We start from the raw sequence: 17,457 nt of genomic DNA, 5'->3' as shown, positions 1-17,457 counted from the left end.
CATTGCAAAATCTATTACCAAGTCTCCCAACTATTATGCTCAATTTATAGTACAGATCTCTTGATTTGTGACAAAGGGACCTTTTGACTTCCTCCATCCTAGTTCCAAGGCCCAGATGTGATTGCAATTTCTGCACACCTAGGTACTCCATCCATTTATGCATTTTCCAGAATCGGTAGTTTTACTTTTATCTACCGTACTTTACATTAGTGCTTATTCATTTCTCCATCCAGCTCATGTACACGTCTGCGCACCCTGCCTCTGCTTTATTGTGGTTTCAATGTTTCTAGAGGAGAATACCACGCCTCACCCGGCAGAAGGAGCGCCTATGGGTTTGTAGTATTGACTCTGCAGAGGTTCTGTGCATGAGCCCCTATGGCTATTATAAAGAGCCACAGATTTAACACCTTGTCTCCTAGACGTTACTTACTTTGACGCAGAGCGGTTACCTCTTACAGTCCCCGCCACATGTAGTGGTTTATGAACACGTTTCACTCACATGATGTTCTTTGTTTCCAGACTTTTTATTGCTCAGTTTTACTTCAGATTGGATTTGGTATCGAATTCTTACACTTTTATTGCATTTTTCTAAGACCCATCCAGAACTTAACGGGCTCTGGTCCTGAAATAACCTATGAGTATTATGGGTCTGCTGTTAAAACATTATAAATCAAGGACAAACTGTAATCGGCTGAATTGCTGCTGCATATTGCCTTTCAAGTTTTCCTACAGGACAGTTGTTTGCCAGCATTTTAAGAACAAGCTTTACCCAAGAATGGTGATCAAGCTGTTAGGCATATTCTCAGAAACAATATTAAGAAACCTAGATATTTTCCGGGCGTGGTACGCCAGTATGAGAACTGTGTCTGGGTAATTGGACTGTTTGAGACTGTGCTGCGTGTGAACTTTAGAGCATAAACATAAAATCCTTATTAAAACTATACTATTATATTTGATCTTTTACTGCAAGGGGCCCCATAACAAAGATCAAAATGGGCCCCTCATTATGGCACCAGCTGTTTTGCCACATAGGACTGGATGGCATGGTGTTTGCTTCACCCTCCTACCACTGTCGATGATCCTTTCCTTTTTTTAATTAGCAATGTGGTTCCTCTGAACGGGGAGTAGTCCATAGGTTCTCACCCGTAGCCTTTAAATTAGTATTTTAAATACTTAACATTTCCAGTAACCGCTATTATTCTCCTATATACTGTACTATAATTAGATCTTTGACCCTTTTATCTGGTTCTGCATTTCTAGGTTATATTTCTGTTGGGTAAGGGTTGTCATCTCTGCGTTGTTCCACTTTGGGGAGGTGACAAATAACAGTCGGAAATGGCACCCCTCCCTCCCCAATGCCAATTTCTTAACCTAACCCTTTTCCTTCAGCCCATGGCCCTTCGACTGCTCCTCTCTTGCCCCTACTTGGTGCTACCTGAGGCGATCGCCTCACCTGGCCTCATTGGTGGTGCACCCTTGTCCAGGAGACTACTAGCTGTACTGAGACAAGAATGCTGGCGCCCCCTCTTACAATGGACCATTAATGTAAGGTGCTGTGCTACCTCTCCACCATAAGAGAAGACATGTTTGTCATACAGTTGCTGTGCACCAGACTTCTGCTTTCCATAGAGGTCAATGAACTTCTTTATGGAAGTTTTTTTTCTGCCTTCTAGTTCCCTATACCTGCCTCAAAAATAAGACAAAGCAAAAACTACTACACACAATGTAAATGTAAATGTAGTGGACAGACCGCCATATGGTGCTTTCATAAAACACTATATTCTCTAGCTATGTGTGTGCCACATTACAAACTCATACAACGGCCATGTGCTTGAGGCCTAAGATTTATGTTCCTCTAACCATGCCTGCATGATCACTACCCGTGATGCTAAGCAGGTGACTTACTGGTCAAAATGTTAGAGTGGCCAATAAATAGACATAGTCAATATAAAGGCTTTGTATGAGACATGCATCTGAAATACACTAAAATAACAGGTTCTTATTTTTTTCATAGATTGATATTACTGCTTGGACAAAAAGCAGTAGTGAAGTTATAAAGGCTGCAGAGGTAGCACGTGCACCTGAGCTCTGTTGCCTGACGGGACCCAAATACCACATAACAACACTGCTGTAAAGGAAAACTGGCTTAGTTGCCAATAGCAACCAATCAGATTCCACCTTTCATTTTTTCAGAGCTCCTGTGGAAAATTAGAGGTGGAATCTGATTGGTTGCTATGGGCAACTAAGCCAGTTTTCCTTTACAGCAGTGTTGATAAATCTCCCTATAAGATTCAAAATGGCACATGGTATGTGAGGTCCAGTCACAGATTTAGCATTAGGGCCCTAGAGATTCAAACTACGCAGCTCTAACACAGTGTTTGATAGTAGGGGTAGCGGTAATATTTTACATTTCCTCAGCGAGCTATAGACTACTAAAATATAAACAGGAAAATGGACTATAGCTGGTGGGATCTCAGGGCAAGCACAGGTAGATTCTCTTGGCAGCCTCTGCCCTCTTTACAGATTATGTCTGCTGTGGATGACATCACAATATGGGTTCATTCACATAACTGTATCCATTTTCAGGTCCGCAAATCTCAGATCCCAAAAATACGGATGCGGTCCATGTGCATCCCGCACTTTTCATGGGCCCCATTGAAAAAATGCCTATTCTTATAAGTGTTCAATTTCCCTGCAGCACCACCATGGGGAAAACAAGGCGCTACACAAAGGCTATTAAAATCATTGGATTAGCTCTGTTCTACAGGACAGGGTCTCCAGATGTTCTTTGTAGCTGCTCTCCACTACGGGCCAAGAGATGAGGATTCTGAACAGAGGACCTCCTCTATTAACTCATAATTCCCTAATAGGATATATAAATATGGTATTTCTAATTCAAACAAACAGCCCCTTTAAAGGTTGTCCACCTTTGGGGGCCTTTTGGCCTGACCCCCTCTGCTTCACTGGATCTGCAGAGAGAAGCATACTTACCTACTCCCCACCGCTGGGTTCTGTCTTCTTCGTCCCCCACTGCCAATGGCATCCAGTTTGACAAGGGTCACATGTGTCGCAGAAGCCAGTGACTGGCTGCAGCGGTGATGTATCCCCCATGTGTCATGTCATGACGGACCGGTGTGTGTCTGGCAGCAGGGAACAAAGGAGCTGGAAGTATGCTTCTCTCCGCAGGTCCAGTGACGTGGTGGGGTCAGGCTGAAAAGCCCCTGAAGATAGACAACCCCTTTAATGATTTCATGTAATTCCAAAATATCATATGCCATGTACCTGCATACCATATGTGGGAATTTGTAATCTGTGCTTCAGATCTCGATGTCAGACATAACACTGTGGACGGAACATTACTGATTCTTAGATCTAATGACATTGTGTGTTCTGTCCCTAACAGATCCTGGGAGGCGTGCTGCTATGTTTTGGCCTCTGGATCCTGTTTGACAGGAGCAGTTTTGCCTCTATGATAGGTGAGTGAGATCATTTTTGGAGAGGCTCTGTTGCTTACATGCCATGTCTTTTTATTTACACCCACGAAGACAAAGAGAGCTTTTTGGCTGCATTGAGCGGTCATTAGAATCGTGGTCTTCTTTATACCAGTATTAACCCATTCTCTCCTGCAGAGGTATTAGCCTGAGCTTGACAGGCATCGAGACACATTACCCCTGTTACAAGCCAGATATGAGCCGGACAGGCATGTGTACATGATCCTTTATAGTGGGCTGGAGGCATAAATTGCATCATTTACGTCATTTTAATGGGTTAAAATAGGACACATGATTTGACTGCTAGTGTGTGCGTGTAAACCTAGCATTAAAGTAGATTTCCTGTAAAATATAGGAGGACTAGTAGTAGAAAAGGCAAACAGCAGGAATGCCAATTAGTGTGTTGAGCGAATCGAAGTCAAACAAATTGACTTTGATCCCAATTTCAGGAAAAATGAAATTCGCTGCAAAGCCGAATTTCCTTGTTCTTTGTGATAACAAATCCATCTTCCCTGAAATGTAGGGGAGGGGGGGACATACTCACCTCATCCATTTGCACGCAAAAAGGCCACTGTGGCCATCTTGATTGAACATACCGCACAAAAATCTCATGGGCACGTGCGGTGACGTATGACGTCACCACACTGGCTAGCGTGATGGCGTTATCATGTCACCACCTCTATGTGATAAAATGGATAAGGTGAGTATTTTTTTTTTTTTACCGGATTAACCCCTGAAAGCCCTTAATGCTAGGGCTCATGCACACGGCCGTTGCCCGGCCGTGGTCGTGTTGCGGCCTGCATACAGCATGCACCCTGCATCACGGATGCGGACTCATTCACTTGAATGGGTCCCCAATCCGGGAGATGTGGTGCAGAACGGAACAGAGGCAGGGATCGGAAGCCCATGAAAGCACTACGTAGTTTTCTGTTCGTGCCTCTGTACCGTAAAAAAGTAGTGCACGCACTAATTTTTTGCATTGCGGACCGTCGGATGCAGATCACGGACCCCATTCAAGTGAAGGCCAATGTTCGGTAGTTAGGTCCTCTAGAGATATTGATATTTTTTGTATTTGCAGCCAGCTTCTAAAGACTCCTTTACACGGGCCGACTGAAGAGGCAATTATCAGGAACAAACCATTCCTTCCCAATAATTGCCCGCTTGTCAGGAGAGATGAAGCTGTCATCTCCTCTGTATGGGAATGAGTGATCGCTACTGCAGGAATGTTCAACCTGCGTCCCTCCAGCTGTCGCAAAACTACATCTCCCAGCATGCCCTAATAACTGTAGGCTGTCCAGGCATGCTGGGAGTTGTAGTTTTGTAACAGCTGGAGAGCCGCAGGTTGGGCATCCCTGCCATAGAGGATCATTGTTTACACATGACGATCTGCTGGAACGATGATTTACAGTAGATGCTTTCAGCCAATAAAATGGCATTTGATTGTTCATCGGGTGATCAGCGGTATCTTCACATAGGGCAGTTATCTGGAACAAGTGTTCATTTCCAATAATCGTTCCATTTCTCTTTAACATCTTCAGCAGCCAATTAGTCAGCATGTTCTATCGGTAATAACTTTACTAGTAGTTGCTGAGAAGATAATTCAGCAATGACAACCGATAAAGCTGCACAACTGGCCTTGATGTTTGCAAAAATGGTTGCTGAAATTTAATAAAGTCAATCCCTTCTTGTCGGAAGCCCCTCTGACATTGATCTGATCACAGGTTGTTCTGCTGTTGCTCAGTTCTCAACTGTAATCTGCTAAGGTCTCTTTCACACGACCGTATGGCTTTTTCAGTATTTTGCGGTCCGTTGTTTCGTTTTTTGTTTCCGTTTTTCCGTATGGCATATACAGTATACAGTAATTACATAGAACAAATTTGGATGGGCATAAGATTTTGGATGGTTCCACAAAAATGGAACGGATACGGAAGATATGCGGAGTATATTCTGTATGTGTTCTGTTTTTTTTGAGGACCCATTGACTTGAATGGAGCGACGGAACGTGATTTGCGTGCAATAATAGGACATGTTCTATCTTTCAACGGAACGGAAAAACGGAAATATGGAAACGGAATGCATACGGAGTACATTCAATTTTTTTTGCGGAACCATTGAAATAAGTGGTTCCGTATACGGACTGCATATGGAACGCAAAAAATGACCCGCAAACGGGGAAAAAAAAATGGTCGTGTGAAAGAGGCCTAAGAAATTCGGGTGCAATTGTCCTGTTCCCCAAGAGCACCACATGAGGGGGGTTAGGCTATATTCACACGCCATTACAAACGGCAAAACTGTATGTTTTTAATAAACTATTTTTAACTAATGCCATTAAAAACGGCCATTCAAAATGGTCCCCTTCAATTGTATGGGGGCCGTCGGTCCGTGAAAACAGGACATGTCGGAACTGGCTGTGTGAATATCCCCATAGACTACTATTGTTCTTAAACAGTCGTGTGACGGACATTTTTTCAGTTGTGTGAAGGTGGCCTTACAGAGATAAATGGACTGTATATGTAATGCAAGACGTGGCAGTCCTCCAGAGGAAGAGAAGCACTTGGTAGATAATAGCCAAGGGTTGTAAAAGGATGATCCCCTCTATAAAATCACAATTCCCTAATAGGCTAACTTAAAATGGGTTTTGTAAACCAGGCAACCCCTGTAAAATAAAATGCCAATATCTCTGTATGTAAACTTATAATTTACAAATTTATGATCGTTTTTACATTCTGACCTACTTTGCAAATGATAGTGAATTGTATATGTGTATATATATATATATATAATTTATATCATATTTATTATTTATATTAGCTATGGCCGACTGTATCTGCTGCTCCACAGACAAATTACAGGTTGCTGTAGACGACAGCCTGTATTTTGGTACATGTTTTACAGGGCGTCAGCATGAATTATGTCCTACAAACTTATATCACTTCTTCCAAAAGAGGCAATTCTGCTATTAAATGGTCATTACATAGGGGAATTCATGTTTATGCAATTTCCTGATATACGAGTAGGCTCACTAAGGCTAGGTCTACACGACGACATTTGTCGCATGACATTTTGTTGCACCAATGTCGCGCGACAATTTCTATAATGGCAGTCTATGGTGTCGCACTGCAACATGCGACATGATGCGACTGCGACGCAACAGTCGCAGAAAAACCCATCTCGAATTGCGACACCATAGACTGCCATTATAAAAATTGTCGCGCGACATTGCTGCAACAAAATGTCGCGCGACAAATGTCGTGTAGACCTAGCCTAAAGGTAAGACTTTGTTGCATAAGATCACACGGTTGAAACATGCTTTTCAGCCATCAGATCCTACAAAGTGACCCAGGTAGGAATAATGCAGCTCAATCAGAGTTCAGACATGAGAAGTAGAGACATAAGATGAATACAGGGATATGCCCTGCTCCAACTTGCAGGAATCTTTGTAGTTTGATCCCCGAGGCTAGGGCTGAAATCTTCAGAGAAAAAAACCCAGAATGATTCAGCAATAATATTTTATGTAACCTGTTCTTCCTCCCTTCTCACCCCCCTTCTTTCCTTTCCTCAGGGTCTTCTACACCCACCTTGAAGATTTGGTCCTATGTGTTGTCAGGAGTCGGAATCCTTACAATGCTGCTGGGGTTTCTGGGCTGCCTTGGCTCATTAAAAGAGATCAAGTGTCTCCTTGGATTTGTAAGCAAACTTGTTTTTCAGCAATCAGTACACAAAATGCCTGAGCGGTTTCTATTATTAATAAATCCATACTCTTGTCAGTACAGAACCTGAGCATCAGGGGTCACTGAGAACAAAATGGGAGAACTCAAACACAATTGAGGAGGACCTGTCCCCTTTCCTGACATGACTGTTTTTAGTAACTGCTTGGATCCCATATGTAATAGCAATTCCACAGCATCTATTTTTATGACTCTCTTTTGTGCCATTACTTTTATCATTCCCACTAAAAGTTATAGATGAATTGCTTTTAGGTTGCAATGAAAGTCCAGATGATCGTTGCTAGTGTTGGGCGAGCATGCTCGGCCGAACACTTTTTTTATTCGAGTCTCCCCGCATATTTGTTGGCTGCTACGAAGCCATTAAACGTGCGCGGGGGTGCTAGCACTCACTGTAATGCCGTACCCATGTTGGTTACTGGCATTACAGTCATTGGCTGGCCGGAACGCGTCATCGGGTGCTATATAGAACCCGATGACACGTGGTTCGGCTCAGTCTTAGTCAGGGAGAGCTGCAGCAGAAGGGACAGATAGTGTAGGGAAAGGAATTGTTTTGTTTTTTTAGGCAGGGTTTACTGGTGAAAGGTGTTAGAGACCCAAAAGTCCTTTTAAGGACTATTGTTTTATCTGGCTGCCATATATATTATTAGCGCAACCTGCGGAAAATTGCGTGCAATTGTTTGGCCGCTGCTGACAGTGACACAACCTTTGCTACATCTGTTGTGCTACATTTGCGCTGTGAAATTTTACAGCGCAATTATTTGGCCGCTGGTGACAGTGACATTACCTGCGCTACATTTCCAGTATAACGTTAGCGCATCCGAAATATCAGTGACATTCAGTGTAATTTTTTGCTGCTGGTGGCAGCGACATTACCTGCGCTACATCTCCTGTATAACGTTTTTCCATCCTAAATATCAGTGACATTCAGTCTAATGTTTTTGCCGCTAGTGACAGCCACATTACCTGCGCTACATCTCCTGTATAACGTTTGCACATCCTAAATATCTGTGACATTTAGTTAAATTTTTTTGCTGCTGGTGACAGTGACATTACCTGCGCTACATCTCCTGTATAACGTTTGTGCATTCTAAATATCTGTGACATTCAGTTTAATTTATTTGCACATACACTTACAAAAGCTGTGCTACTGTACATGTGACATACTTGCAAGCATATATACCATTTAATATGCTCAAGGCGAGCAGTAAGGGACAGGGAAGTGGCCATGCTGCTGATGGTGCACGCAGAGGCCATGGCCCTGGGTGCAGTGAAACTGTGCCTGCTGCCAGAGCACAAAAAACACAATCATCCACGATACCTAGCTTAATCTCCCAGTTTGCAGAGGGGGCGCAGGACATCACTCTTGAAGTCAGACCAGTGCGACCAGATGGTCGGTTGGATTGCAGCAGATAATACTTCCAGTCGGTTAAGCACCACCCTGTGTTCCACAAAGTCCAGTCTCAGTAGCCAAGACTCTGGTCAACAGAATCCTCACCCTGATCCTTCTTCCTCCCACCATGGAGAGTCTTGGCAAACAATCGTCCACACTCGGATATTCCGAGGAGCTCTTTTCATCACCATTCCTTGATTTGGGCCTCTAGCCAAACACGCTTGAAGAGGGACATGAGGAGATCTTGTGCCCTGATTCCCAAACTCTTGAGCATCCACAGTCAGAAAAAGATGACGGTGGGGAACAGCAATTAGTGGTTCACGAGGTGGATGATGATGATGAGACACAGTTGCCAATAAGTCAACCGCAATTAGTGTCTCAAGAGGTTCATGATGAGGATGAGACACATGTAACGGTCGCGTACACACACACACAGGGGGAAGGGAAGTGACCACTGCGCTCCACCCTTACCCCTGGCCCTGCCTACTTGCCTCGCGAGTCCTAATGACAGGAGACAACTGGACGGCAATCCCTAACTTGGAGTAAGTGCAGGGATGACAGACAGACAAACAACAGGACGTGAACGGACCGAGTCAATACCAGGAAAGCTGCAAAGTACAAATGGAGCAAGCAGAGAATTGTCAGGAGAAGCCGGGGTCATAAATACCAGGAGAGCAGAGAAGTACAAGAGGAGCAGGCAAAAGGATGGTCAAGGAACAGGATCAGGTAAGTATTCAGCAGTCCAACAAATACCAGGAACCTAGAAATTAACAGGCAACCTGTAGCCAGCAGGCTGCCTGTATTTATAGTGGGGAGTGAGGGTCATGTGACGTGGCCAGCGTCACATGACCGACAGACCAACCAGTCGAGCACCGAGTGATCAGCTCGGCGCTCAAGGCAGACTTAGGAGCAAGGAGCCACCCAGCTAGTAAAGCCGCCCTGGGAATGAGGTCAAACACAGAACCTCATTCCAAAAGCTAAGCAACAGTTCTGCGGGCAATGGGGGACCGAGTGCACCTTCGGAACCCCGTGACAACACAGTTGTCAATAAGTGAGGTTCTTGTTACAGTAGGTCAACAATTCAGGAGGATAACCAGACTGAGGAAGTGGAAGAGGAGATGGTGGACGATTAAATCACCGACCCAACCTGGGTAGGTTGCAAGTCGAGCAAGGACAGCAGTACAGAGGGGAAGGGATCCGCAGCACCACAACAGGCTGGAAGAGGCAGTGGGGTGGCAAAAGGAAGAAGGCGGGCAACACCAAACAGGCCCGCGACTGTTCCCCGGAGCACCCCATTGCGGCAATCTCCCTTGCCAAGGGGTAGGTGTTCCACAGTCTGACGCTTTTTTGAGGAAAGTGCGGACGATAAAAGAATTGTCATTTGCAATCTGTGTCGTACCAAAATGAGCAAGGGCATTAACAACCTCTCCACCACATAGCATCAAAGCACCCTAATAGGTGGGCCAAACGCCTGGGTCCGCAATCAGTGTCTGCGGTTCACACCACTGCCTCCTCTTCCCCTGTGTTACGTGCTGGCCAATCCACTGTCCAAGACGCAGGCCCGGATGCCTCCCGCCCTGCACCTGGACCTTTGCAAGCACCATTAGCTAGCACATCCACTTCTGTGTCCCAGCGCAGCGTACAGATGTCCATACCCCAGGCTTTTGAACGAAAGCGCAAATACCCAGCCACCCACCCACAGGCCATAGCACTAAATGCTCACCTTTCCAAATTGCTGGCCCTGGAAATGTTGCCATTTAGGCTTGTGGACACTGAGGCTTTCCGCAGCCTGATGGCAGCGGCGGTAACTCGTTACACAGTCCCCAGCCGCCACTATTTTTCCTGGTGTGCCCCCCCCGCCTTACACCAGTATGTGTCCCGTAACATCACCCGTGCCCTGACCAACGCAGTTATTGGGAAGGTCCACTTAACGACTGACACATGTACAAGTGCTTTTGGCCAGGGACGCTGCATTTCCCTGACGGCACACTGGAGCGAGTCGTACCCTGGGATGGCACAGGTGCTACCGACGCCAAGAATTGCGGGCCCTACTTCCATCAGGATTTCTGCCACCACCTACATTAGTGGCTGCAATCCCCCCTTCACCACTTCCACCTCTGAATTCTCATCTTGCAGCACCAGTCAGTCATCAGTCAGTAGCTGGAAGCAGTGTAGCACTGCAGTGGGAAGCGGCAACAGGCTCAGCTGAAACTAATTTGCTTAGGTGACAAACAGCACACCGCTGCAGAGCTGTGGCAAGGTATAAAGGACAAGACTAAGCTGTGTCTCTCGCCACTCAACCTACAACCAGGCATGGTTGTGTCTGATAATGGCCGTAACTCGGTGGCGGCTTTGGAGTTTGGCAAGCTCACACACATACCATGCCTAGCCCACGTGTTCAACTTGCCTGAGCTACTGGTGAAGGTGCGCCATGTGTATGCCCATTTCCGAAAGTCAGTGTCGGACTGGGGTACCTAGGGCCCACCAGTAAAATTTATTTTGGGGGCCCACCATACAGATACATTCGAATATCATAAATAGTTTAACAAGTTTTTTTATATAAACACCGGCTGGTTGAGGTGCTGTACATTGAATATATGTATGTAGTGCAGTAAGTCTACTGTGTTATGTGCCACTTGTGCAGAGAGTGGGAGACTAGGGGCCCACCTTGCTCAGGGGCCCACCTGTGGATTCACCTATACCCCTGTGGGCAATAGCGATTCCGCTATCATCAGCGTAACTATCCCACTTCTGTGTCTACTGAAACGCTCGCTGTTCACAATGAAGGCGGACGCTTTGCATGTGGAAGAGGTGGAAATTGGGGAAGACAGTACACAGGGTGATAGCCAGACCACCCTCAGTTCATCTTCTCAGCGTGAATTGGATGATGATGATGATGATGATGATGATGAGGAGGAGCAGGAGATGGTTGCCTTCGCTACCCATAGCAGGTTTATTCCATCTGTTCAGCGTGGATGGGCCGAAGAGGATGAGGAGATTGAGAGTCATCGTCCTGATGAGGACAGCGAAGTCTTGTCTGTTGGGACTTTATGTTAGGCTGCCTTTCCCGTGACCCTCGCGTTATACGCATTTTGGCCAACACCGATTACTGGTTGTTCATCCTTCTCGACCCCCGCTACAGAGAGAACTTCTCATCTCTCATTCCTGTGGTGGAGAGGATGAGCAAAATGTGCAATACCAGAAGGTCCTTGTGAAAAAAATTGCTCCAAAAATTTCCAGCTGTCAACGCTGGCTGCAGAGTACGTATTTCCTTGGGCAAGGAAAAAAAAAAAGTTGGATTCAAAATGGCCGACTTCAAAATGGCCGCCATGGTCACCACCCATCTTGAAAAGTTTCCCCCCTCACATATACTAATGTGCCACAAACAGGAAGTTAATATCACCAACCATTCCCATTTTATTAAGGTGTATCCATATAAATGGCCCACCCTGTAGATAGATTTGAAGGGGTTAGCCAATCCTATAAAATGTCCCTTCATATGCCAGGCTCCTCCCTGTGTGGATGAAAACATCCGGTGTCGGGGGGGTAGCCGATGGCAGGCAGGGACGGGAAGGAGCCTCCCTAGCGTCACCCGCTTTAAATAAAGTTTAATTACTGTATGGCAAAAGGATAATGTGTGCGCTTAGCCTAAAAGAGCTATAATATATACTAAAGTTATGTGCGCCACAAATTCAATAGCAAACTATAGAATTAACTGGTAATGTCGTATAGACTGGAATCAAACTGTTATTTCAGGAAGCACGTATTTTATCAACAGAGCTGTAATAATGAAATCATGGACACTTGGCAGTCGTAAGAGGCCTCCAACATCTGCTGTCAATACAGTCCCATGTATGTCGTAGATGTGACTGCAGCACAAAAGTATGGAGGCCATCTGCTCAGGTCAACAGCTAAATCAGCCTGGATTTAAACTCGATTTCCATGCAGTTGCTTCAGGAGAAAAGTACTGGAGCCAAAAAACTTGTGTTACGTCATCTGGAAGTCATTAAGATTTGTAACTGAGATTCGTGGTGCCTTGGAATTTTCTTTGTAGCCACTTAACTCAAGTTTGAACCATGTAAAACAAAGTCAGTTGTGGACAATGAGTGAATTCCATGTACATTAATATACTGTGGGAATTACTTTATATTCCTCGTCATTAGAAGCAATGTCAATGCTAGACTTTGTTTCTAGATTTAAAAAAAAAATAATTTTGAGCATGTGAAATCCTCTTTTGTCTGATATCTTTAAGACATCTTATCCAATAGACCCATGCTCACAGTAGTGTGAGCCATATGGGTGTTTAACCCTAGTGAAAGGCATAAAAGATGCATCCGTTTTGCTGTCTGTACTCCCCTGTAGAGAATGGAAATGCTAGAATTATTAGTCCCTATGCTTAGGGTATGACTCAGCATGGTTGACGTTTGAACCAAGGTGTTACGGATCAGTGAGTGTGGACCCACTATGCCAACTAACGGGATTGACTTTGGGTTAACCTTAAAGCCCCATTCACAAGACCATATTATTATTCTGCATCCGATCTGCATTTTTAGAAGATGGGATGTGGACCCATTCATTTCAATGGGGCCACAAAAGATGCGGACAGCATTTGTTACATAGTGTGGGACCTGTGGAAAGGGAAAATGCAGGATAAACGCGGCCTGTGTCCCTGTTTTGCGGTTCTGCTGTTTATAATCCGCAAAATGGACATGGTCGTGTGAATGTGGCCTAAGGAAGTTATTCTGGTGCTTCCCCGGTATTTACCCTTTAACCCCAGTACAGGGATCAGGACTTTTCTGCGGGGAAGCAACCAGACTGCTACTTCCTGGGATACAGACCCACTGGGTTTAGGGACTCCAATGCAAACATCAGAAGCTCAGGATACAGAAAACTGCAGGCGTAGACCAAACATTCACTAAGACTTCAGGTTTAAAGATCCAGACAGCACACATGTAGAGTAGCTGGTAGGAGACACAGGATAAACACTGGCATGCAGGCTTGTATTTAGGACACAGACAGGGCAGGCTGGATACTTGACAGTAAAATGAACAAGGCAGACGGACTGGGTTAACTTAAATATAAACAGAAATGAGACTGGAAGTGCGAGAGCACATAGGCAGGGCAGGTACAGGACTGGAGCACAGACAGTAACACAGGCAGGAATAACGCAGGATAAATTCAGGCAAAATGCAGGAGAACTGCAGAAGCAGTAGACTTCAAACACTTTTGCTTGTCACGAGGGAACCTTAAAGCTCAGGACAGCACAGGCTGCTGACTGACACGTTAAAAAAAGCCCACATTGCGGAGCCATGTGTCGGCGTCCTGGGAGCGCAAGATGTGACCGTGCATGGTGGATGGCTCACTCCAGATATATTTGCAGTCTGCTTTTTGCCTCCTGTGCACTGCGAGTTCTGCCTGCTTCTCCTCCTTCTCCTCCCTATCTGCTGCTCCGTCTCTCTCCCTCTGAACTCCCCTCCTCTTCCTCTCTTGTGGGCACCCACGTGACGTCCATCGACACGTCATCATTGTCACCTTCACCACCACTGACATTAGAGATCTCAAAGTAGGCAGCAACTGCGGGGACCACCCTCCTTGGCTTGGGCTGATCTGGACACTGTCGTCAGACCGCTGGGTTGTGGCCGTTGCTACCTCCTCTTCCTCATCCGATGCCGAGAATGGCTGTGCATCGGTAAGGTCTGGGAATGGATGGGAAAATAATTCCTCTGAGTCGAGTGGAGGGGCTATGGTGGTGGTGGTTGTGTCTTTATGGGTGCACACAGCAGAGAGTCAGGAGGGTGCAGATACAGAGGATGAGGAGGGTGCAGAAGCGGAAGGCTGAGTGAGCCACTCAACCAACTCAACCAACTCTGGTGTGCCCTTATCGCACATGCCTTCTCCAACTTCCCACTTAGGCTCCGGCCTGGTGCACCTGCCCGACCCCTACCATCCCTGCGGAACTGTCTGCCTCTTCCTCTGCTTGTCATTTTCTAAATGACCCTCTGCATAAGCCCGTAGAGAAGAGCAGTATTTGTGGAAGAAGGTATATCGCAGCCTTCAATCAGTATTTGGCAGAAACAGGTATATAGCACCCCTCAATCAGTATTTGGCGGAAACGGGTATATGGCACCCCTCAATCAGTATTTTGTGGAAGCATGTGTATCGCAGCCCTCAATCAGTATTTGGTGGAAGAAGTTATATAGCAATAGCACCCCTCACTCAGTATTTAGTGGAAGAAGGTATATGGCACCCCAAAATCAGTATTTGGTGGAAACAGGTATATAGCACCCCTCAATCAGTATTTTGTGGAAGTAGGTATATCGCAGCCCTCAAGCAGTTTTTTTTGGGGCAACAGGTATATCACACCCGTTGAAATTAGTTACTCCAATAGCGTTTGTCCCTCTATCTAGCTGAGGTATCGCAGCAGAACCGCACACAACTGCTGCACAATACAAATGCACTATAATATACTTTCTATGTTAGAAAGTATATTATAAGTATATCACACCCCTCAGTAAGTCACACCTATCGATAGCACACCTATACCAGTCCTTAAAAGGACTTTTGTGGCCCTATTAGCTAGCGTTTTTTGTGTCCCTAACTGTCCCTGCTCTAAAATTAAACCTCTCCCTACACTGGCAAAACACATAATGTAAAATGGATGCCAGATCAGGTTCTGTTATAGGGTAGGGGGTGTGTCCATGTTCTGAAACGTTTCAATTGGCTGTCCTGTCCCACCTGATGGATGTGTCATGGGTCAAATTTCGGCGCTATGCAAAAAAATATGGCACGTGCGAATATTGCCACATGTTCGCATGTTCGGCAAATCGAGAACGAGACGGATCCGTTTTGGCTATGTTAAAGATAATAGAAACGCATCTGTTCTGAACGGATGCATGCGGTTGTATTATCTGAACGGATGCAGATCCATGACGGATTCACACCAAACGCGAGTGTGAAAGAGAGCCTAATGATTACAAGATCTGATAAATGATTTCATGCTCTGTTCACGGGTTTTAGCTCATTATAATACAAAGCAAGAAACTGAGCGTCTAAACTCAGCAACAAACTGATCAATGCCCTTAAGCACAAGAGAACATGTACGATCAGAACCCCTGATATTGAAAGACATGTTTGTCTTATCCAGAATTTATAACTTATAGTAGTATACAGGTGAATCTCGAAAAATTAGAATATGGTGCAAAGTTAATTTATTTCAGTAATGCAACTTAAAATGTGAAACTAACATATGAGATAGACTCATTACATGCAAAGCAAGATATTTCAAGCCTTTATTTGTTATAATTTGGATGATTATGGCTTACAGCTTATGAAACCTCAAAGTCTCAATTTTGAGGTACCCTGTGCTCAGGGGGTATGGATTAATTAGCTGACTAGAGTGTGACACTTTGAGCCTAGAATATTGAACCTTTTCACAAAATTCTAATTTTAAGCTGCATTAATGCAATTCCTTTTAATTTGCATTACTGAAATTAATGGACTTTTGCACGATATTCTAATTTTTGGAGCTTCACCTGTATTTAGAGGAACACTCCAAGAAACCATACCTACTGTGTTATGCCTACGGCAGGGCCTAATGGGGTGGCGGACAACTCAGAATTTCAAAGACCCTAAACGGGTCATAGCCATTGTGCAGCCATATTGTGTCCATCTTTCCTGGAATGTTACTCTAAGGGCTTATTCACACGACCGAATGGCCGCCATGCCTATGTTGTGGACCACAAATAGCGGTCCGTAAAACACTGGCACCGGCCATGTGAACTCTGTGGTGTGGTGTGGACCCATTGACTTGAAAGAGTCCGCGATCCGCAAGATATGACAAATGATAGGACATGTCCTATCTTTTGCAGTGAGGACGCATGAACCTGAAAGCCCATGGAAGGGCTTCTGATCTGTGCCTGGGCGACGCAAAAGATAGAACATGTCCTATCTTTTGCTGTATCTTTCGGATCGTGGATCCATTCAAGTCAATGGATCCGCATCTGCAGCATGGAGTTCACACGCCCGGTGCCTGTGTATTATGGACCCACTGTTTGCGGTCTGCAACACGGGCACGGTGAACAAACAGTCGTGTGAATGAGACCTAAAAGGAGTCTGTCACCAGGAAATTCATTGTTAAAGGGGTTGTCTCATCTAAAACATTGGTGTGATATCACTAGGACATGGGACCAGCACCTATTTCTGTAACAGAGCCCCCGCAAGCGCGACCGCCCTCCATTCGATTCTATGGGAGTTATGAAAATGGCCTGGCTCAGCTATTTCCGGCAGTCCCATAGAGGTGAATGGAGATGTGGCTGTGCTTTCGCCGTTCGCTCTTGTTCACTGTGGGAGACCAGTTGTAGAGATAGGTGGCATATATCTCTAGGATATGTCACTAATATGAGATAGGTGACATTTTTAGGAATCCCATAGAAGTAAATGGAGAACATGCCACGCTTGCACTCTCAATAGCTTTGGGGGCTGTGTTCCAAAGACAGGTGCTGGTCCCAGAGGTGGGACCCACACCTATCTGACATTGGTAGCATATCTTAGCGATAGGCCAACAATGTCCCAGATGACGCAACCCTTTTAACCAGGCACAGTGGCTTGTAGGCCTAGCTCAGTTAAATGTGATAATACCTTTCACTTAGCGATCCATTGCTTCATTCTGTAGAAAAAGTACAGGTATGTAAATGAGCAGGTAAGTGCACTGAGGGTGGGCTTAGGCCTCATGCACACGACTTTCAATGGGTCCGTGGAAAAATCGGAAAATGCACCGTTTGGCAGCCGCATCCGTGATCCGTGTTTCCTGGCCGTGAAAAAATAGGACCTGTCCTATTTTTTTCACGGT

At 45.3% G+C, this 17,457-nt stretch overlaps 1 protein-coding gene across 2 annotated transcripts in view; it reads left to right on the top strand.

Annotated features, from left to right (window-relative positions):
• Positions 1–17,457, top strand: part of LOC121001481 (leukocyte antigen CD37-like) — a 106,937-nt gene that overhangs the window by 68,387 nt on the left and 21,093 nt on the right. For both annotated transcript variants that reach the window (XM_040432578.1, XM_040432572.1), the window contains exons 3-4: positions 3,404–3,476; positions 7,054–7,178. In XM_040432578.1, coding sequence (XP_040288512.1) covers positions 3,404–3,476; positions 7,054–7,178 — 198 coding nt within the window. The remainder of the gene's footprint in view (positions 1–3,403; positions 3,477–7,053; positions 7,179–17,457) is intronic.

This window comes from Bufo bufo, chromosome 1, assembly GCF_905171765.1.
Source record: "Bufo bufo chromosome 1, aBufBuf1.1, whole genome shotgun sequence".
Classification (NCBI taxonomy): Eukaryota; Metazoa; Chordata; class Amphibia; order Anura; family Bufonidae; genus Bufo; species Bufo bufo.
Note: the sequence above shows the minus strand (reverse complement) of the source record. Positions and strands in the feature narration are given on the sequence as shown.